At 44.5% G+C, this 23,146-nt stretch overlaps 1 protein-coding gene across 1 annotated transcript in view; it reads left to right on the top strand.

Annotated features, from left to right (window-relative positions):
• The window catches only part of LOC110499052 (ras-related protein Rab-26), a 93,048-nt gene that overhangs the window by 37,754 nt on the left and 32,148 nt on the right, over positions 1-23,146 (top strand). Inside the window, exons 3-4 of the mRNA XM_021575884.2 lie at positions 1,511-1,552; positions 8,746-8,812. Of these exons, the coding sequence (XP_021431559.1) occupies positions 1,511-1,552; positions 8,746-8,812 (109 nt within the window). The remainder of the gene's footprint in view (positions 1-1,510; positions 1,553-8,745; positions 8,813-23,146) is intronic.

Genomic DNA, 23,146 nt, shown 5'->3' with positions numbered 1-23,146 from the left:
ACGGCCCCATGTCGCAAGTATCTGTACACAATTCCTGGAGGCTGAAAATGTCCCAGTTCTTCCATGGCCTGCATACTCACCAGACATGTCACCCATTGAGCACATTTGGGATGCTCTGGATCGACGTGTACGACAGCGTGTTCAAGTTCCCGCCAATATCCAGCAACTTCACACAGCCATTGAAGAGGACTGGGACAACATTCCACAGGCCACAACAAACAGCCTGTTCAACTCTATCCGTAGATGTGTCGCGCTGCATGAGGCAAATGGTGGCCATACCAGATACTGACTGGTTTTCTGATCCATTTCTGATCCATCCCAAAAAATGTTTAAGGATCTGTGACAAACAGAAGCATATCTGTATTTCCCGTCATGTGACATCTATAGATTAGGGCCTATTGAATTGATTTCAATTGAATGATTTCCTTATATGACCTGGAACTCCGTTGCGTGTTGTATTTATATTTTTGTTCAGTGTATATTTGAGTAGCATTAGATTAATTAATAGTTGGTGCAACGTTAGACAGTCTCGTGTTCCAACGTTGTTTCAGTAGCATGGCTCGTTCCTGTTCACACCGATTTTGAAGAGCGGAACACAGTCATTGAAGGAATGAATCTGAGCCTAACGCTTATCACCTGTGGAATGCGGGGCTTCCAGCGAGGCACGGATTTCATTGGCCTTATGTAGGGTGATTGTAGATCCTTCAACCATCCCCATAGTATGTTCGACTGAAGTTGACTGACGGAAAGGGAACCTTTATTTCTCTCCAGTGGTATTGGACACTGTAACCTGCCCCATGCTGGGATACCCAAGTTCTAAAGACACAATGTGTTTGATAGTCTGGTAGCCTTGACAGTGACCCTCAATGCCCTTGCATGCATATACATGTGTACGTGCCCTTGCATGCATATGCTTGCAATTTACATTTGAGTCATTTAGCAGACACTCTTATCCAGAGCGACTTACAGGAACAATTAGGGTTAAGTGCCTTGCTCAAGGGCACATCAACAGATTTTTCACCTAGTCACCTTGGGGATTCAAACCTTTCAGTTTACTGGTCCAACCTGTTAAACGCTAGGCTACCTGCCGCATGCTGATGTGTGTGTGTGTGAGTTTTAGCAGCTGTGTTGGCAGGAACTGCTTAGCCATGGGGGAGAGCTAAGGTGATGAAACACTGTGTAACAACCAGGCAGCAAATGAGACATAATTACCCAGCCAGTACAGTTATACAGTACTGATAGCAGCAATCACAGTCAACCTAGTGGGGACACACTTACAAACCCTGAACATGTAAATCACACTACATCAAGTGTACAGATTCTTCACTTCATAATGTATTGTCTCCAAGCAACCATCTTCATACTGTGTTATAACAACATCACTTTTGTTAAACAATCATTCAAATGTCTTCCTTCTTTTGTCATGTCTTGCCAATAGCACCACCTAAAAATCCAAAGACATTATTTTCTGTTTGAAAACTAAATTATTTTTCTGTCCTTTCTCTTTCAGAATAAAGTGTTGAACATTGATGCGCTGAAGGTCAAGCTGCAGGTGAGACAAATTGCTTTTGGGATTTTATAGTTTTTTTAAATGGATTTACATTTTAAATGTAATTATTGAATCGTGTGTGTGTCTTTCTCTGTGTCTTTCTGTTTGTTTGTGTGTGTGTGCATACGTGCGTACGTACATGCATGTGTTTGCATGTCTGTCGTATATATGGTCATTTTGGTTATTATCAACAGTAAAATACTCTGAAATGTTTTACTGTGTATGCTGTAAATTATGGTGCATTGTGGGAAACTGTTGAGGGTGGGGAAAGAAGAATTGCTGTATTTTGAATGGTACCTTTTGACCATAAGTGGGTTTGTTTCTGGCTTATGAACATATTTTGAGGTGTGCCTTGTAAGAGGCTATACTTGTGGTACCCGTAAGTGAGAATGCTGTACCAATTTAACTTGTTTGTGGTTATTGTGCCCAATCAATTTAAAATGTGTAGGGGTCAGATTGAGGTAACAGCAAGTCTTAAACATGAAATGGTTGAGCATTTAGCCTTGTCCTTTTGGTCTGTTTTTCACTGTAGTTGCTGCCAGTTTGGAAGCCTTTGTTAAGGCCTCTAGAAGTGCAAGTGATATAAATTAACAAATATTCATTAATATGCTGTAATTTGTAGACACTTGCTGTAATTTGTAGACACAGCCAACCAGCTTCCATCAATTCCTTGTAAATACAGTAAAGTACAGTGTAATACACTGTAGACTACAAATGTAGTCTATATCCTATTAAAATAGCTAAATAAATAACGCCCATGACAGTCAATGGAAAAAATAATGGCGCTCGAAACGTCATGATTATGGGTTCAATTCAGGGGACCACGAACTGAAAATGAATGCATGCATACTGTCGTTTTGGATAACAGCGTCTGCTTAATGTCACATTTATTATTTTTGCACACCTCATATTTGTGAGACATTGAACATTTCCCTGCTAAAACGGGTAAGTTATGATTTTTGCTAAACCTGTACATAGACAAAGTTTAATTAAAGACCTCACATCACCAAGTAACCAATGGGCTACTATTTCCTGTCTTTTACATTTTTTGATTTTTTAATTTTTACAAATCTCTGATTGGAATTTTCAACATAGCATATAGCAGCATACATGTATCATCAATTGCCAACATCAATGCTTCCTGAAATATCCTTAATAGGGAGCTAGCATTCTAAATGCACCTAAATGAACCAAAAACACACGATTCTGCAGTGTGGCCTCTGCTGCTCGAACTGTCTGCCTTGCATCTTGAGTCGGCCTTGGCCCCTGACTTTCCAACGGTTGTTGTGAGAGTCAGTCAGTTGGTTAGTAGTCGAGGCCAGCCGGAGAAGATACCAAACAGTTCAAAATAGGTCATTGTAGCTATTCTATTTGTAGTACTGTATTGCGTCGCTGTCTCTAATTAGTTTGTGATTGTAGCTAGCTTAATTTTTGGACTGTTCATGGTTGTTTCCCCATTAACGTTTCTCCATTAAAGTCAGCTAACATTAATGTTTGCTAGCTATCTTAGCTAACTGTTAGATCAGAGGTAGCTAGCTAAGTCAATACATTTAGGGTCTAGCCTATGTGATATTAGGTAGCTAGCTAATAGCTAATTGAGGTAGCTAGTGATTTTGTTTGTAGAACATTGGTAGTCTAGCTAAGACTAGGCAAGAAAGCACCCGGTTAACATAGCTAGTTAGCTAAGAGTCACAGTTAGCTACGCTAGCTAGCTATGTCCAGTGAGTCACAAAGTTCTAGCTAGTGGTCGAACGCTAGTGGTCTTCTTTCATTGGAAAGCAAATCTATTTAAAAAAATAAGAAAATAAACTATAAGTAAAATGGAAAACAACATTCTATAGGTTGAATTATTTGTTTCCAGCTGACCCCATTCCTCATTTGAACCCCATGCGCCAAATACTCAAAATGTGAATCTGAAGGCTGGCCCCCTTAGCCTGAGCTGGTGTGGCTGGATAGAAAAGGAGTCAATCTCAAATGTGAAAACTGTTCAAAAGGTGTGTATACCTTTGCTAGGCACTGAATACCCATTGATTCTTGAAGAAAATAAGTTATACATTCATAGTTGAACATTTATTCCCTATCAGAACCAAACACAGGCCTGTTTAACCTCTACAGGATTGGTGGGACGGTTGAGCTAACGTAGGCATGAGGTTGTAAGTAAAAATAACATTTCCCAGGACATAGACATATCTGATATTGGCAGAAAGCTTACATTTGTGTTATTAATCTAAATGCACTGTCCAATTTATCACAGTGAAAGAATACCATGCTATTGTTTGAGGAGAGTGCACAGTTATGAACTTGAAAAGTTATTAATAAACCAATTAGCCACATTTGGGCAGTCTTGATACAAAAATTTGAACAGAAATGCAATGGTTCATCTGAAACGTTGCGCATACACTGCTGCCATTAGTGGCCAACATCGAAATTGTGCCTGGGCTGGAATAATACATTATGGCCTTTCTCTTGCATTTCAAAGATGATGGTACAAAAAAATACAAAATAACATGTTTTTTTCTTTATATTATCTTTTACCAGATCTACTGTTTTATATTCTCCTACATGAATGTCACATTTCCACAAACTTCAAAGTGTTTCCTTTCAAATGATATCAAGAATATACATATCCTTGATTCATGTCCTGAGCTACAGGCAGTTAGATTTGGGTATGTCATTTTAGGCCAGTCCTTGCATCCATAGCTCCTATCTGTTTTTGGTCAATGCTATCCGGAATCCTTGAGCCGTCCTTACCCAAAACCATAACCTTAACCTTAACTATTACTCTAACCTTACACATAACCAAATCCCTTACCTAACCTTACCTTAAATGGGGTAGGGACATCCAAAGGATGCTGAATAGCAAGGACCATATGATTATCATTTGAGAGCTGTAACTACGAGTACTGGGCAGGGGACACAAGTTAAGTAAGACTGGTGTGAGAGACAGACAGTGGCCTGACCATAGAATCAGGAATTAGAATACTATTATGACATAGATCACAGAACATTTTTATTTTCCCAAGGGAAATTGATCCGAGGTATTTGCGGCCCGTGGCCCGCCAATTGCCCATCCATCCATGTCCTGCAATTATGTGCATTGGCCCCTCTTCTCACAAGGAGCAAATTTGCCTCAAGGACCCACAAGGTCTGCCAAGATGGATTTTCCGCCATTTTGCATTTTTGAAAAGCCCTTAAATTTTATATCCTCCGGAAGCACAGGGCCGATTTGGATGAAAGTTGATATATGGCATCTATGGACTAAGGTCTGACCAATCAACATTTATGTGGGTGTGGTCTGGCACATAAATGCATATAAATCAGACACGGATATTTGTATTGTAACCAAACTTGGTACACATGTTCCAAACAGATAGACCACATGGTGGGCGCTACAACAGGCACATATTTATATCTATTGATCTATTTGACTCAGTGTTGAAATTGAAAACCTCTGTGATTATTGTGTTGTGTTGATGTGCTTCCCATTTGAGGTCTGGATTGTGAATCCTAGGATTTTCTTGTGGTGTCAAAATCGGACAAATTGTTGTAACTATTTCTTTAGCTATTTCTTTGTTTTTTTCGTGATTCAAATGTGCTGTTGGGAGAAACACTTTCTCTTCCAAGGCTACAGATGGAAAGATGGAGAAATTCGTCATGAGGTGGCTGCAACTTGCAAAGGAGAGGACCGAACACAGCAAAGAAAGGGCAGATAGACCCAGAGAGACATAGAAATATTTTCATACACTCATACATAAACGTTGTAAGTGATAAACACTGACGCTTTGTACATTATCTGGAAATATTGGACGACTTGGTTCTGTCCGAGTTTATCAGTTCCAGATCATTTGGAGAGCGGACGCGTTTATCCCGCTTATTCCACGGTTGCCAAAGAAAACAAACACACATTTACTGGTAAAAATGACATGTTTTCAAGTAAAATTCATACTATTTCATCCTTCCACTAAACCCGGTTGTTAGTTTTATCGGTTAGGTTGCTAGAGAAGCGGACTTGTTGTTCATTCTATTTGTTTGATTGCTGTGCAGGCAGGCAATGTTCTTATCCCTTGCTTGCTAGCTAGCCAACAATGGCTAACACAGTCACTCGCGTCAACGCTGCAGATAGAATAACATCAAAGTACCTGCAATTTCATTTGTTTAAGCTGTTTTCTAGTGACATTTAAATGGATACATCCATGACACTGTACATCCATGACACTGTTGAGGGATGACACCCACACAAAGTAAATTTCATCTATTTAAATAAAAGTTTTAAAATCAGAAAATGTATTTTTTTCATGTTTATGTTATTCGTAGTTTGGTTGATAGCTGCAATATTACTAGCGACATTTAATATGATATTACTACCTAAATTTAATATAAATACATTTTTAGTAGTGGTGGGGGAGGGGGGGGGGGGGAATCGAGTAGATCTTGCCCTAAAATGGCAGCTTTGGTTTAGTTCAGGCTGACAGATCTGGGCCGAATGACTCTGGCCTGGTCTGCACCGTCATTCATTTCGGACTCGGGCCAGCAGTTTTTGATCTGTTATGCCGGAATCAGGCCAGATGTGGGCCAGACGTTTGTGCTACCTGGGTACTGTCCTATCTAGTAAACGTGTTAGCTACTTCAGTGGATGTTGAACACATTTCTACCTGCAAATGAACACATTTCTAGAGGTAAATTATAGCCAAGGTATAAAAGGGATAATCAACTCGGGGCTCTATGTGTTCTCTGGAAAAGAATGCAACTCTGCGGAAGGTGAGGAACACATCTCCCGCGTTGTTCATTGTTTTCCAGAGAATGCATAGCCTCGTTGATTATCCCTTACCTTTTTGTCAGCCAAAGATTGATATCAGTATTGTGTGATCTGTGATCATAATGCGGCTATAGGAACCGATAGTGTCCATTACTGAGTTCAGACAACAATCACACTTGAATTACTTCTATTCCGAGTGATTGCGTAGTTCTTTGAAAGTAGAAAAAGCAATCATGATGCACTGGACATGACAGCAATTGCTCAATACTTTATGTGCTGGATGTGTTGGCTGTCTTTTATGTAACACGTGGTCTATATGAAAATTGACAGAACCTTTGGCACAGCGTTCAGATGAGACAGGGATGGGTATATTATGTTATGTGTGTATGTTTGCGTGTATGTGTGCACGCTTGTTTGTTCACTCGTGTGTGTGTGTGTGTGCGTTTGCATGTGTGTGTTCACTCCACAGGAGGTAGGTGACACTTAAACATTGGGGAGGATGGGCTCATGGTAATGGCTGGAGTGGAATGGTATCAATACATCAAACATACCATTCCATTCCCTCCGTTCAATACATTATTATGAGCTGTCCTCCCCTTAGCAGCCTCCACTGGTTCACTGTGTGTATATACTTGTGTGTGTGTGTATATACTTGCGTGTTTGCATGTCTATGTTTGTGTGTTTGTGTGTGCATATGTGTGTCCACGCCTGTGTATCTACTGTACACTACATGACCAAAAGCATGTGGACACCTGCTCGTCAAACATCTCATTCCAAAATCATTGGCATTAATATGGAGTTGGTCCCACATTTGCTGCTGTAACAGCCTCCACTCTTCTGGGAAGGCTTTCCACTAGACGTTGGAACATTGCTGCTGGACTTACTTCCATTCAGCCACGAGAGCATTAGTGAGGTCGGGTACTGATGTTGGGCGATTAGGCCTGGCTCGCAGCCGGAGTTCCAATTCATCCCAAAGGTGTTCGAAGGGGTTGAGGTCAGGGCTCTGTGCAGGCCAGTCATGTTCTTCCACACCGATCTTGACAAACCATTTCTGAATGGACCTCGCTTTGTGCACGATGGCATTGTCATGCTGAAACAGGAAAGGGCCTTCCCCAAACCATTTCCACAAAGTTGGAAGCACAGAATTGTCTAGAATGTCATTATATTCTGTAGCATTAATATTTCCCTTCACTGGAACTAAGGGGCCTAGCCCGAACCATAAAAAACAGCTATGGACCATTATTCCTCCTCCACCAAACTTTACAGTTGGCACTATGCATCGGGGCAGTTAGCGTTCTCCTGGCATCCGTCAAGCTCAGATTAGTCCGTTGAAATGCCAGATGGTGAAGTTTGATTCATCACTCCAGATAACGTATTTACTCTGTTCCAAAATCCAATCAGGTTGAGCTTCACACCACTCCAGCTGAAGTTTGACATTGCGCATGGTGATCTTAGGCTTGTGTGCTGCTGCTCAGCCATAGAAACCCATTTCATGATGCTCCCAAAGAAAAGTTATTTTGCTGACATTGCTTCCAGAGGCAGGTTGGAACTCGGTAGTGAGCGTTGCAACTGAGGACAGATGATTTCTACGCGGTGCGCTTCAGCACTCAGCGGTTCCGTTCTGTGAGGTTGTGTGGCCTACCTCTTTGCGGCTGAGCCGTTGTTGCTTCTAGATGTTTCCACTTCACAATAACAGCACTTACAGTTGACTGGGGCAGCTGTAGCAGGGCAGACATTTGCCATACTTGACTTGTTGGTGCCACGTTGAAAGTCACTGAGCTCTTCAGTAAGGCCATTCTACTGCAAATGTTTGTCTATGGAGATTGCATGGTGGTGTGCTCGATTTTATACACCTGTCAGCAACGAGTGTGAAATAGCCGAATCCACTCATTTGAAGGGGTGTCCACATACATACACTATATAGACTAAAGTATGTTTGTCAGCTCCCTTGCCTCTCTTCCTCGTTACATTATTATTCATGCCCTCAGCCTGCCTCTCATCAGTCAGATAGATAGATGGATGATAGACTGATGGTGTGTGAGAGAAAGAGCATGCCAAGGAAGGGGCAGAGGTTAACACTGATGAGGCCTGGGCCAGAGAGGAGCGAGGAGGGTTAGGACACCAGCTCTACATCCACTGTCTGTCAACCATCTCTCAATTTCTCACTCTACTGTAACTCAACCAGACAGGCAGAAGCCCTTTTCATGATGGGCAGAGTGCGTGGTGTTGCCATTGACTATAATCCAAAGTGGATTATAGTCATTGTGACTATGAATAGACTACATAAACATTTTCACAGAGAGGAAAATACATTTAATCCACATGATTCATATCCTCAGTTTTGACCAGTTCATTAATTGAGCTGCTGTAGGCCCCTTGACGAGTAAGAACAGTCTTTATAGAGTGGGATAATGATGATGTCATATGTCCTCCTCTTCAGATCTGGGACACTGCTGGGCAAGAAAGGTTCCGCAGCGTCACACACGCCTACTACCGTGACGCTCATGGTAAGCTGTGTGTGTGTGTGTGTGTGTGTGTTTAAAAAGAACCATACAATATCCTGTCTGCCATTCATCTCCTCCTCCGCTGGTAGACATTGCCTGATGGTTGTTCATCAAGCTGTGTGTGTGACTCATATTTAAGTGTGTGTGTGTGTTTGCATATGTGTGTGTGTGTGTGTGTTTGCGTGTGTGTGTGTGTGTTTGTGTATGAGGATTTATATTGCTCTGGTTCTCCTCTGCGGGTGTCCTGGGCACCGCGGGATAGAAGCTAACCATTGGGTGGGCTGATTAGCCTGCCTCTCACACAGCGGGAGACAGAACACTAGTTGTCTGTGTGTCCATGCAGGCGTGCTATTTCGGGAGCAGGTCCGTCAGGCCCAGACAGATGTGATGCTGTAGGCCATCCTGATCAGGTGTGGGAGAATGCACACAAACAGGAAGATGCACAGTGATAGAGGAAATCACAGTTAATCACGCCACACCGGGCTTACACAGACAGACACACATACATAAATAAACAACTAATCTATAAGCAGATTGCTGACAGTTTCTCTTCTGCCTGCTGTGAGGCCTGCTGATGTGGAGGTGGTGAGCTGGGCTCCACTCTGTTACACCACTGTAATGAGACTCAAAGACATGCCTTGTTTTCAAGCTGGAGGGGAGAAGAGTTCAGTTTGGGAAATTGGTGCGCTCATTAGTCATGTCAAGGATCAATGAAGTAAACATGCGACTACTTGAGAAGAGGCTTGATTGTGTGAGGATCAGTGAAGTAAACGTTCTCCTATTTGAGAAGAGGCTTGATTGTTGTGTCTATACAGTTAAGCTGTGTTGTATTGGTAGTCAAGTGTCCTGCAGATGTAGAGTAGAAGTAGATTGTAAAAAGTGTGTAGGTTTGTGTGTGTCAGTGATTCCCCTATATTCAGTTAGTAGCAGTGTGCCACTACTCCGCAAAAATATGATGGAATTGCTTTCTTTGTACTGCATATATTTCTTCCGAGACATGCATTAAAATGGATAGAGTGAGATGTTGACAATTAAGCTCTTCTTCTTATTATTCATAGTCAGATGAACTCATGGATTCCATTTGCATGTCTCTGCATGCAGTGTGAAGGAAGTTGCTGACTGGCGTTAGTGCAATGACAGGAAGTCTATAGGAATGCTAGTTTGCTCGCAAAACTACCTTTGACTTCATTCAAACTGCACGCAAAGACATAAGCATGGAATCAGAAATGACCCTGTACTTGTTAGCCTACGGGGGGGGGGGGGGGGGGGGGGGGGTCTTCCAACCAAGTGGCTTGACCATTGAAATTAATAGATTATTTTAAATGTGTTGATTTGGAAATCACCCCTTTACCAATATGGAGGTTATTATATAGGCATATTCTGTCTAGACCTGGTGGTCAGTCTATCACCAACTCCAAGATTCTTTATAGACATCATAGACACACATTGGCATGTTTAATTTAACAGTATATTTTTGTCTTGGCCCCTTAAGTTAGCTCTTTAAAAAACAGGTAGACAGCCTGTAAATACCTTTCTGTTTGTGATTTGAAAATTCTGACAAGTGAGCAATGTTATTGAAGAAAAGTCAGGGAAGGAGCAGGACGTGACAATTTTTTTTGGCAGTTTCATTTGCCCTGAGTACTAGTGCTAGGAGACCTGCTGTTAGTCTCTGTTTGTCAGTGCTTGCTGAGGAATACAACTTTTATCATTTCACTTCAGAGTGGCACTGGAGGAATAGAGTGGTCTGTGAGCAAGGTGTGAATTACGGCTTGCAGATACCTGCTTGTGTCACTAATGTCAGCCAAACTGTGGCAGTGGGGCTTGATGTGGGGCTTGATGGAAGGCTTGGCACACACAGGGATAGAGAATAAAAAAGTAACAGGAAGAGAGGATTGTCATGGAACAAAGAAACATAGTTCAGCATTGTTGTTCATTTTATTCAGCCCACCATTAGAGTTGTTTTTCTTCTCAGACAAATGAGTGATGTTTTCAATAAAATACAAATTAAGAATAAAGAACAAATGAGTGAGTGATTGATAGAGATAAAGATATAAAATGGAATGGGCTGATTTGGAGTATCACAGTTTGGAGTGCTCTCAGCACTGTTGGTTCAGTTTGGGGTGCTCTCAGCACTGTCGGTGCAGTTTGGAGTGCTCTCAGCACTGTCGGTTCAGTTTGGAGTGCTCTCAGCACTGTTGGTGCAGTTTTCAGCAGTCTAAGCACTGTCAGTGCCCTCCTCCTCACCTCCTCTGGCTTGTTTTCTCATTCTTTCCATCATCTTTAGTTGCTCCACTCCTCTCCTCCCTAATGGCTGCCGATGCATCCTGCTCAACAGCAGCCCCGGGATAAATATCTCATATCTCAGGGGGACCAGGTGCAAGGGAGGAGGAGAGAGAGGCAGATTGAGGAGAGGGAAACAGGGGAAGCAGAGAGAAATGGCGTTGAGAGATGGAAGAAGGAGAGAGAAACAGAGGGAGGAGGAGTTGAGAGTTGGAGGAGAGAGGAACAGCAGGAGGAGAGAGAAATTGAAGGGGGAATATATGAAAACAGGAAGGACAGGGAAATACGTGGAGGGAAAGGAAGAACGAGATTGAGATGGAGAGAGGAGAGAAATGTAGGAAAATAAAAACCAAGCACGAAGGGAATTACTTAGTGGGTGACAGGTGGAACATTGAGAGTGTAATCCATCAAACTCATCTCTACAGGCTGCATATTAATTAAGAGTCTAAGTAACATAAAAAAAGGATCAGCATCTGCGGTGGAAGGCGGCTGAGCTACAGCAATGTTTGTCAGACCATGCGATGTCCCAAAAATCGGCCTTCTCACGAAAATCTCTGTAGCGTCCTACAAACTAATATGACCACTCTATGGAAAGATGAGACTCTTATGAACACGATGCTCTATGACCCCCACAGGTGTCACAGGATTCATCTGAAGTCCGAACAGCTGAACTTCTGTCTGTAGGGTCCGAACCGTTTGGGATACACACTAATAGGACCCCACCAGGGCTGGTAAAACCTTGGATGATTGCTATTCTAACTTCCACAACGCATATAAGGCCCTCCCCCGCCCCCCTTTCGGAAAAGCTGACCACGACTCCATTTTGTTGCTCCCTGCCTACAGACAGAAGCAAAAACAAGAAGCTCCCGCGCTGAGGTCTGTTCAACGCTGGTCCGACCAATCTGATTCCACGCTCCAAGACTGCTTCCATCACGTGGACTGGAATATGTTCCACATTGTGGCGAACAACAACATTGACGAATACGCTGATTCGGTGTGCGAGTTCATTAGAACGTGCATTGAATATGTCATTCCCATAGCAACGATTAAAACATTCCCAAACCAGAAACCGTAGATTGATGGCAGCATTTGCGTGAAACTGAAAGCGCGAACCACTGTTTTTAATCAGGGCAAGGTGACCGGAAACATGACCGAATACAAACAGTGTAACTATTCCCTCCGCAAGGCAATCAAACAAGCTAAGCGTCAGTATAGAGACAAAGTAGAGTCGCAATTCAACGGCTCAGACACAAGAGGTATGTGGCAGGGTCTACAGTCAATCACGGATTACAAAAAGAAAACCAGCCCCGTCACGGACCAGGATGTCTTGCTTCCAGGCAGACTAAATAACTTTTTTGCCCGCTTTGAAGACAATACAGTGCCACTGACACGGCCCGCAAACAAAACATGCGGACTCTCCTTCACTGCAGCTGACGTGTGTAAAACATTTAAACGTGTTAACCCTCGCAAGGCTGCAGGCCCACCATTGTTCCTGTTCCCAAGAAAGCTAAGGTAACTGAGCTAAATGACTACCGCCCAGTAGCACTCACTTCCATCATCATGAAGTGCTTTGAGAGACTAGTCAAGGACCTTATCACCTCCACCCTACCTGACACCCTAGACCCACTCCAATTTGCTTACCGCCCAAATAGGTCCACAGGCGATGCAATCTCAACCACACTGCCCTAACCCATTTGGACAAGAGGAATACCTATGTGAGAATACTGTTCATCAACTACAAATCAGCATTTAACACTATAGTACCCTCCAAACTCGTCATCAAGCTCGAGACCCTGGGTCTCGACCCCGCCCTGTGCAACTGGGTACTGGACTTCCTGTCGGGCAGCCCCCAGGTGGTGAGGGTAGGTAACAACATCTCCACCCCGCTGATCCTCAACATTGGGGCCCCACAAGGGTGCATTCTGAGCCCACTCCCGTACTCCCTGTTCACCCACTACTGCGTGGCCACGCACGCCTCCAACTCAATCATCAAGTTTGCGGACGACACTACAGTGGTAGGCTTGATTACCAACAACGACGAGACGGCCTACAGGGAGGAGGTGAGGGCCCTCGGAGTGTGGTGTCAGGAAAATAACCTCACACTCAACGTCAACAAAACTAAGGAGATGATTGTGGACTTCAGGAAACAGCAGAGGGAGCACCCCCCTATCCACATCGATGGGACAGTAGTGGAGAGGGTAGTAAGTTTTAAGTTCCTCGGCGTACACATCACAGACGAACTGAATTGGTCCACCCACACAGACAGCATCGTGAAGAAGGCGCAGCAGCGCCTCTTCAACCTCAGGAAGCTGAAGAATTTTGGCTTGTCACCAAAAACACTCACAAACCTCTACAGATGCACAATCGAGAGCATCCTGTCGGGCTGTATCACCGGCTGGTACGGCAACTGCTCCGGCCACAACCGTAAGGCTCTCCAGAGGGTAATGAGGTCTGCACAACGTATCACCGGGGGCAAACTACCTGCCCTCCAGGACACCTACACCACCCGATGTCACAGGAAGGCCATGAAGACCATCAAGGACAACAACCACCCGAGCCACTGCCTGTTCACCCCGTTATCATCCAGAAGGCGAGGTCAGTACAGGTGCATCAAAGCTGGGACCGAGAGACTGAAAAACAGCTTCTATCTCAAGGCCATCAGACTGTTAAACAGCCACCACTAACATTGAGTGGCTGCTGCCAACACACTGACTCAACTCCAGCCACTTTAATAATGGGAATTGATGTAAAATATATCACTAGCCACTTTAAACAATGCTGCTTAATATATTGTTTACATACCCTACATTACTCATCTCATATGTACAGTGCCTTGCGAAAGTATTCGGCCCCCTTGAACTTTGCGACCTTTTGCCACATTTCAGGCTTCAAACATAAAGATATAAAACTGTATTTTTTTGTGAAGAATCAACAAGTGGGACACAATCATGAAGTGGAACGACATTTATTTGATATTTCAAACTTTTTTAACAAATCAAAAACTGAAAAATTGGCCGTAAAAAATTATTCAGCCCCCTTAAGTTAATACTTTGTAGCGCCACCTTTTGCTGCGATTACAGCTGTAAGTCGCTTGGGGTATGTCTCTATCAGTTTTGCACTCGATTGGATTCAGGTCTGGACTTTGACTTGGCCATTCTAACATCTGGATATGTTTATTTTTGAACCATTCCATTGTAGATTTTGCTTTATGTTTTGGATCATTGTCTTGTTGGAAGACAAATCTCCGTCCCAGTCTCAGGTCTTTTGCAGACTCCATCAGGTTTTCTTCCAGAATGGTCCTGTATTTGGCTCCATCCATCTTCCCATCAATTTTAACCATCTTCCCTGTCCCTGCTGAAGAAAAGCAGGCCCAAACCATGATGCTGCCACCACCATGTTTGACAGTGGGGATGGTGTGTTCAGCTGTGTTGCTTTTACGCCAAACATAACGTTTTGCATTGTTGCCAAAAAGTTCAATTTTGGTTTCATCTGACCAGAGCACCTTCTTCCACATGTTTGGTGTGTCTCCCAGGTGGCTTGTGGCAAACTTTAAACGGCACTTTTTATGGATATCTTTAAGAAATGGCTTTCTTCTTGCCACTCTTCCATAAAGGCCAGATTTGTGCAATATACGACTGATTGTTGTCCTATGGACAGAGTCTCCCACCTCAGCTGTAGATCTCTGCAGTTCATCCAGAGTGATCATGGGCCTCTTGGCTGCATCTCTGATCAGTCTTCTCCTTGTATGAGCTGAAAGTTTAGAGGGACGGCCAGGTCTTGGTAGATTTGCAGTGGTCTGATACTCCTTCCATTTCAATATTATCGCTTGCACAGTGCTCCTTGGGATGTTTAAAGCTTGGGAAATCTTTTTGTATCCAAATCCGGCTTTAAACTTCTTCACAACAGTATCTCGGACCTGCCTGGTGTGTTCCTTGTTCTTCATGATGCTCTCTGCGCTTTTAACGGACCTCTGAGACTATCACAGTGCAGGTGCATTTATACGGAGACTTGATTACACACAGGTGGATTGTATTTATCATCATTAGTCATTTAGGTCAACATTGGATCATTCAGAGATCCTCACTGAACTTCTGGAGAGAGTTTGCTGCACTGAAAGTAAAGGGGCTGAATAATTTTGATTTGTTTTTGATTTGTTAAAAAAGTTTGAAATATCCAATAAATGGCGTTCCACTTCATGATTGTGTCCCACTTGTTGTTGATTCTTCACAAAAAAATACAGTTTTATATCTTTATGTTTGAAGCCTGAAATGTGGCAAAAGGTCGCAAAGTTCAAGGGGGCCGAATACCTTCGCAAGGCACTGTATATACTGTACTCGATACCATCTACTGCATCTTGCCTATGCCGTTCTGTACCATCACTCATTCATATATCTTTATGTACATATTCTTTATCCCTTTACACTTGTGTGTATAAGGTAGTAGTTTTGGAATTGTTAGGTTAGATTACTCGTTGGTTATTACTGCATTGTCGGAACTAGAAGCACAAGCATTTCGCTACGCTCGCATTAACATCTGCTAACCATGTGTATGTGACAAGTACATTTGATTTTGATTTGACTTTGGAAAGGAGAGACTCTTACGAAAAGATGGTGTTTTGCTCTACGACCCCCACAAGTGTCACAGACTCATCTGATTGTAACCCATACAAATGAATGGAAGTATGGAGGTAGTTTTGAACCAACAAAAATAAGGGATTAAATATGTGTTCATAAAAACAAAAATATTTCCCGAGCTAGATATAGGACAGACACTTCAAAATGTTATTCCTTATGATTTTTTTGGGAGACTGTTTGTTGTTTTTGCCATTTATGAGTGTGTTATTTAATTTGTTTCTATGGCCAAATTCAATATTTGACCAAATCATTTTAAAATATATATTTTGATACCTAAAGGGGTCCTAAAATTCAAAATCAAATAGCTAAATGATTCATGATATGACCATCTTAAAACAATTCCATATGTTAGCTTAGTAGAAGCCCACTCCCCCCAACTGCTTAGACTTTTAGAGGTTAACCAGGATGTTCAGGTCACTGGGTGAAGGGCTATTGGAAATATGTGGAGGAGGTTTTCTCACATTTCTCAACACCTGTAGCAGAGTATCCTCATCTACTACCCTTCCTCCCCCTTCTGTCTCTCATTTTCACTCAGTTTCTCGCTCTCTCTTTTTCTCTCTCTCACTGTCTTTCTTACATTCTCTCTCACTTTCTCTCTCTCTCCAATTGAGAATTTTTGTCACTAGCCTACAAACAATTCCCCATGATATCAACATGGAATTATGTTTGAAAAGCTGAAATGTCTTGAGTCAATAAGTACTCAACCCCTTTGTAAAGTCAAGCCTAAATAACTTCAGGAGTAAAAATGTGTGCAATAATAGTGTTTAACAAAAATGTGGCAAAGCAATTAACTTTTTGTCCTGAATACAAAGTGTAATGTTTGGGGCAAATCCAATACAACACATTACTGAGTACCACTCTCCATATTTTCAAGCATGGTGGTGACTGCAACATGTTATGGGTATGCTTGTAATTGTTAAGGACTTGGGAGTTTTTCAAAATAAAACCATTTACGGAATGGAGCTAAGCACAGGCAAAATTCTAGAGGAAAACCTGGTTTGTCTGCTTTCCACCAGACACTGAGATAAAATCACCTTTCAGATGGACAATAACCTAAAACACAAGTACAAATATACACTGGAGTTGCTTACCGAGAAGACAGTGAATAATCCTGAGTGGCCGAGTTACATTTTCGACTTGAATCTACTGGAAAATCTATGTCAAGACCTGAAAATAGTTGTCTAGCAATGATCAACAACCAATTCGACAGAGCTTGAAGAATTTAGAAAATAATACATGGGAAAATGTTGAACAATCCAAGTGTGGAAAGCTCAGAGACTTATCCAGAAAGACTCACAGCTGTAATTGCTTCCAAAGGTACAGCTGTAATTGCTTCCAAAGGTACTTCTATAATGTATTGACTCGGGGGTTGAATACTAGGTGAGAAAGATCATCTATTAAATCCATTTTTAATTCAGGCTGTAACACAACAAACATTTTGTGGAATAAGTCAGCGGTGTGAATACTTCCTGAAGGCACTGTACATATTGAAGTGATGGGATATCCCATGTATTTTAAGGTGCACATTTCTAATGCACATTATACTTTATGTAATTTCTTAGTCTGATTTGATTAATAATCCAAAAGAACTGGTAACAGTTATCAGAATGGGGGGTATTGTTTTCTGATCAAAGGATGATGTTTCCATTGTGAAATGATGATGATGAGGATTAACTGTTGATATACTGTACATGTGGGTGGTTGTGACTCAGCACTTTTCAGATATAGATCCAGACAGACAGACAGACAGACAGACAGACAGACAGACAGACAGACAGACAGACAGACAAATACACAGACAGTCAGAAGGCAGCATTCTCTGCCTGTTTCACTGTCTGTTTTCTGGATCCTGGCATCCATTCACACACCCTTCATCACTGTCATCTAGCCCTAGTCCCCCCTTAAGCAACAGAGAAATGGGCAAACAGCTGTCACTGTCAAGCGCATAGCATCCGTCTATTCTCAATGGCTAGCAGCTGACAGGTGTTTTACACTGGGTTGATGCATTGGGCTACAGGATGTTTGTCTGATGTTTTTTTCCTTGGACGTTTTAATGGTTATACGGTGTTGTTTGTGGGTATTTTAGATTAGCTGTGTGTGTTGTACAAAGGATAACTATTTGAACACCACCTGCCATTGTTGGCCATTTCCTTAATGCATCTTGAGTCACTCCCTTAGAAAAATGACCCATTATTTAAATATATTGAGTTCCAAGTCTCCGATGTCGGTGACTGGGAACCCCTGGGAGCAACAATTTAACTCAATCACCACCTTCATCTCTCACTGTTACAGGAGAGATAATTTGTTCGGAGAGGGTGGAGGAAAGGAGGTCTCTCTCTCTCTCTCTCTCTCTCTCTCCCTCTTCTTAATATGCTGGAGAGAGAGAGAAAGAAAAGATTGCCATGGAACAAAGTGCCACATCTGCCACGCCCTCTAGTGCTCATCCGGTGTCTCCTTGACCTGCCGCCACTCCCCCATTACTCTCTTCCGATCTCTGTGTGTGATTGTGTGGGCGGAGACAGGTGTGCTGAGTCAGAGCAGATCCCCACCAGCTGCAACCTGTTCCATAATCAATACCTCTACAAATACTCCGTCCTGCCACTTTCACACTGCCAGATCGTAATCTCTGCCCAGTCAGTCCATGTTTCTAGCCGTATGTTCATGTTGTGCTTGGTTTCCCTTGCCTGATGCTGTTTTCCTGTCCGCTACAGTTCTGACTCTGGTCCCTGTCTCCAGTCCGACTTCTCGTCAGTCTTGCTACTCTGTCCTGGATTCCCCACTCTACGCTCCCTTGGATTCCCTTCCGGACCTGCTTACTCTGTCCCCACACCTCTCACTCCAGCCTCAGCCTCCGTACCTGGTTTTAAGCAACCCGCCCGAGCTTCACCTGGCTCAATCTTCCCCCGTGTTTCAAAAAATACCTTGGTTACCTCATCTCCTCGTCTGAGTCTGCTCTTGGGTTCACCTGTTCCATGTGACAGTACATCTGGCCAAAGACATGAACCCAGCAGACTCAGATCCTCTCCGCCAAACTCTTGCCTGTCAAGGCACCCTGCTCGAGCAACATGACCAAGCCCTGAAAACCCTTCTGGAGCACATCAAGGAGTTTTCACGGAGCCTGTTTGACCTACAGGGCTGAACCTTAGCTCGGAGCTCACAACCAGCCCCTAGTTCGCCTCCTCTGCTCCGTGCGCATTTCGTTTCCGGTCCCCGAGCTTGGAGAGCTTGCAGAGCCTTTTTGTTTAAATGTTCGCTGATATACAAGCAGTAGCACCATGCTGATGCTAGCAACCGGGCCAAGATTTCAGCTCCCATAGTGTCGCTGAGATGGAGATCGAGTTTCACACCTTCACCGTTGAGATCGGCTGGAATGAGGAGGTCCTTCAGGGAGAATTCCAGAGCGCTCTCACTGAGACCATCAAGGATGAGTTGGTGTCCAGGGATGAGCCTGATGGACTCGAGGAGCTCATTTCTCTCGCCATCCACATTGACAACCGTCGGAGAGAGAGGGAAGAACCAGAACAGTCACGGCTCGACCGGCCCGTCTCTCTCCTGAGGAGAGGCAGCGGCGAGTCAGCATTAGGAGCTGCCTATACTGTGGCCAGGTTGGTCACTTGTCTCCACTTGTTCACTGCGGCCAGTTAAAGGGGGTGGCTTGGCTGTTGTGGGGGATATACTGTTTATTCAAAGAACCGTTCCATCCAAGCACTCTTGTATGGCAAAGCCAGGATTGTTCTCTACCTGCCCTCATCGACTTGGGTGCCGGCGAGAGTTTCCTGGACCGAGGTGTTGTTACCCAGTTGGGTCTTGACACTGTTCTACCAGATTCACCCCAGATGCCTATGCACTCAATGGACAGCTTCTCACCCGTGTCAGTGAGAGAACTGTGCCGGTCATCCTGCGTCTCTCTGGGAATCACCAGGAAAGGATCAGTCTCACATAAGCGACTGCCCTTGCTCTCCTCTGGTTCTTGGCCATCCTTGGTTAAAGCTGCACAACCCACAGATCGACTGGACCGCTGGAAGGGTCACCACTTAGAGTACATTTTGTCACTCTAATTGTCTATATTCTGCCCTTCCCCCTGCCTTGTCTGTGCCCCAGTCCATTCCAGAACCCCCGGGCCTGTCATCAGTTCCTCCAGTGTGTCACAATCTAATTCCTGTGTTCAGCAAGTACCACACCCTGTCTCTGTCGCCTTATCGGCCGTACGACTGCGCTATTGACCTCCAACCTGGAGCTCTTCTCCCTGTAGCCAGTTGTATAACCTCTCTGGCCCCAAGCAAGAGGCTTTGGAGGGGTACATCCAGGATTCCAAGGCTGCAGGAAATGTCAGGCCTTCTTTCTCTCTGTTAGGGGCTGGGTTTTTTTTGTCACTGAGGCGTGCATAGATTTCCGTGGACTGAATAGTATCACTGTTAGGAACAAGTATCCCTTTCCACTCATCAGTCCTGCTTTTGCCCCCCTCCATGGTGCCACGGTGTTCACTAAACCTCCGGAATGCCTTTCACCTTGTCCGCATCAGAGGGGGACGAGTGGAAAATGGCGTTCAATACACAACTTGGACTCTGAGTATTTGGTCATGCAGTTTGGTCTCACTAACGCCCCTGTTGTTTTCCAGAGCCTGATTAATGACATTCTTAGGGATGTGATTGGACGCTTCGTTTTTGTCTACGTGGATGACATTCATTTTTTCTAAGGACCCTGAGGCTCACCAGCAACACGTTTGCCAATGGCTGTTGGAGAATAAGCTTTTTGTTATGGCAGAGAAATGTGAGTTTCATGTTTCCTCTGTGTCCTTCCTGGGATATATAATTGCACAAGGACAGTTACGGATGGACCCTTCCAAGGTCAGGGCAGTCAGTGGCCTGTGCCCTCGAATCTGAAGCAGCTACTGCATTTCCTGGGGTTTGCCAGGTTTTACACACGTTTCATTCATGACTACAGCTGTTTGGCAGCCCCTCTCACCACCACCTCCACTCCGTTCCACTGGTCCCCTGAGGCAGAGGCAGCGTTCCGGGAATTCAATCACCACTTCACTTCCGCTCCGATCCTCACCCAGCCAGACCCAGAACTCCAGTTTGTCGTTGAGGTGGACGCCTCTGACACCGGGGTAGGTGCTGTTCTGTCTCAACATTCCTCCTCTGATCAGAAGCACCACCCATGTGCTTTCTTGTTCCACAAGCTCTCACCTGCAGAAATGAATTTCGACATAGGTAAGCGGGAACTTCTGGCTGTGAAGCTGACTCTTGAGGAGTGGCGTCACTGGTTGGAGGGCTCGGTTCTCTCCTTCATTGTGTGGACGTAACCTGTCCTACATCCAGACCGCCAAACGTCTGAACTCCAGGCAGGCCAGGTGGGCATTGTTCTTTGGAAGATTCAACTTCACACTCACTTATCGCCCCAAATCTAAGAATACCAAGCCTGACGCCCACTTCCGTCAGTTCGCCACAGACAACACAGGTTCCGGGAATGCCATCCACCTGCATCGTTACCGCTGTCTCCTGGGAGATCAAGTCCCGTATTCGCCAGGTTCAGTAGAACCAGCCTGACCCAGGTAAAAGTCGCCCCTGGTCACACATAGCTCTGGACTTTGTCATTGGCCTTCCCCCATCTAACGGTAACTCAGTCATCCCCACCATTATCGACAGATTGTCCAAAGCGGCTCACTTCATTCCCCTCTCCAAGCTTCCATCCTCCAGGGAGACTGCGGTCCTGCTGGTATCCCATGTGTTTCGGCTGCATGGCATTCTCACTGACATCGTTTCAGACAGGGGACTCCAATTTACATCCCAATTTTGGAGATCCTTCTGTTCACCACTTGGGATTAAAGTTAGTCTTTCATCTGGATATCACCGACAGACCAATGGCCAGACCGAATGGGCCAACCCGGAGCTGGAGACTGCCCTACGCTGTGTGACTTCGGCTAACCCTTCCTCCTGAAGTGCTCAGCTACCCTGGGTGGAATATGCCCACAACACCCTCATCAACGCCTGGTCAGATATGTCAGCCTTTGAGTGTGCTCTGGGCTATCAACCCCAGGAGGTCGAGGTAGCAGTGCCCTCAGTCCATGAGGAGTGCCCTCAGTCCTCTGTCCTTCACCGTGCCTTCACCAGGAAACACTCCAGACCAAAGGGTATGGCTCTCGAAGGACTTGCCCTTGAAAGTGGCTTCCAGAAAACTTGCCCCCTGATTCATTGGTCCCTTTGCGATTGATCGTGTCATTAACCTCTCTGTTGTGCACCTGAAACTCTCTTATTAAGATCCACCCAACCTTCCATGTGTCCATGATTTTAAACCTGTCTGCTCCAGTCCCCTGTCTCCTCCTGCAGCAACTCCTCCACCCCCTTGGCTCGTCAATGACCATCCCGCCTATACCGTCCGGTGGCTTTTGGATGTGGAGCGGGTACTGTCACATCTGCTCCTGCCATGCCCTCTAGTGCTCATCCGGTGTTGCCTTGACCTGCCACCACTCCCCCAGTGCTCGCTCCCTCTCCCTGTGTGTGTGGGCGGAGACAGTCAGTTAGTCTTCTAGCCGTTTGTTCATGTTGTGCCTGTTTACCCTTGCCTGACGCTGTTTTCCTCTCCGCTACAGTTCTGCCCGCTCTGTCCCTGGCTCCAGTCCGACTTCTCGTCAGTCCTGCTACTCTGTCCTGGATTCTACACTCCCTTCGTTTCCCCTCCGAACCTGCTTACCCTGTCTCCACACCTCTCGCTCCAGCCTCCGCACCTGGTTTCCAGCAACCCGCTCGGGCTTCACCTGGCCTGCACTCAAACCCCCCGTGTTTCAATAAATTCCTTGGTTACCTCGTCTGAGTCAGCTCTTGGGCTCTTGGGTTCCGCTTCGCGCGACACAAAGACAAATAGTTTTGCATTGTTTATTTTATTCAGGCCTCCATTAGAGGTGTCCTTCTTCTCAGACAAATTTGGGATGTTTTGAATAAAATACAAATGAAGAATAAACACAAATGAATTGAGTGATAGTTTACCTCAGTCGCCACTGGGACCTCCATCTCTACAGTACCTCTCACTGTTACAGAAGAGGTCAGAGAGGGTGAAGGAGAGGAGAGGAAAGGAGGTGTGTTTTTTCTCCTCTCACTCGTCTGTTAGAGGCTGATAAAGACGGCTGCATTCAGACCTGTTCTGTTCAAGGCTGTATACACCAGTAGACAGAACATCTCTCTCTCTTTCTCTCCTCTCTCTCCTGTGTAAATAATCCTTGCAGTGTTATCAGTGAGAGAGAGAGAGCAGGCTACAGCTCCATTCTACCCAGCCATGCGGTAATTACAGCATATTATACACCCTTCAGAGACCCCCCCCCCCCCCAAAAAAGTGTGAAAAATGACAAAAGGAAGTGCGGAGCGTGAGGTTGGAGAAGGGGTTTGGATCAAAAAGCTCAGTCCCCAGTCCCTGTGGAGTGATTTCC

Source organism: Oncorhynchus mykiss, chromosome 20 (genome assembly GCF_013265735.2).
Source record: "Oncorhynchus mykiss isolate Arlee chromosome 20, USDA_OmykA_1.1, whole genome shotgun sequence".
Classification (NCBI taxonomy): Eukaryota; Metazoa; Chordata; class Actinopteri; order Salmoniformes; family Salmonidae; genus Oncorhynchus; species Oncorhynchus mykiss.
The sequence above is the reverse complement of the archived record's forward strand: the minus strand, read 5'-3'. Positions and strand labels throughout refer to the sequence as shown.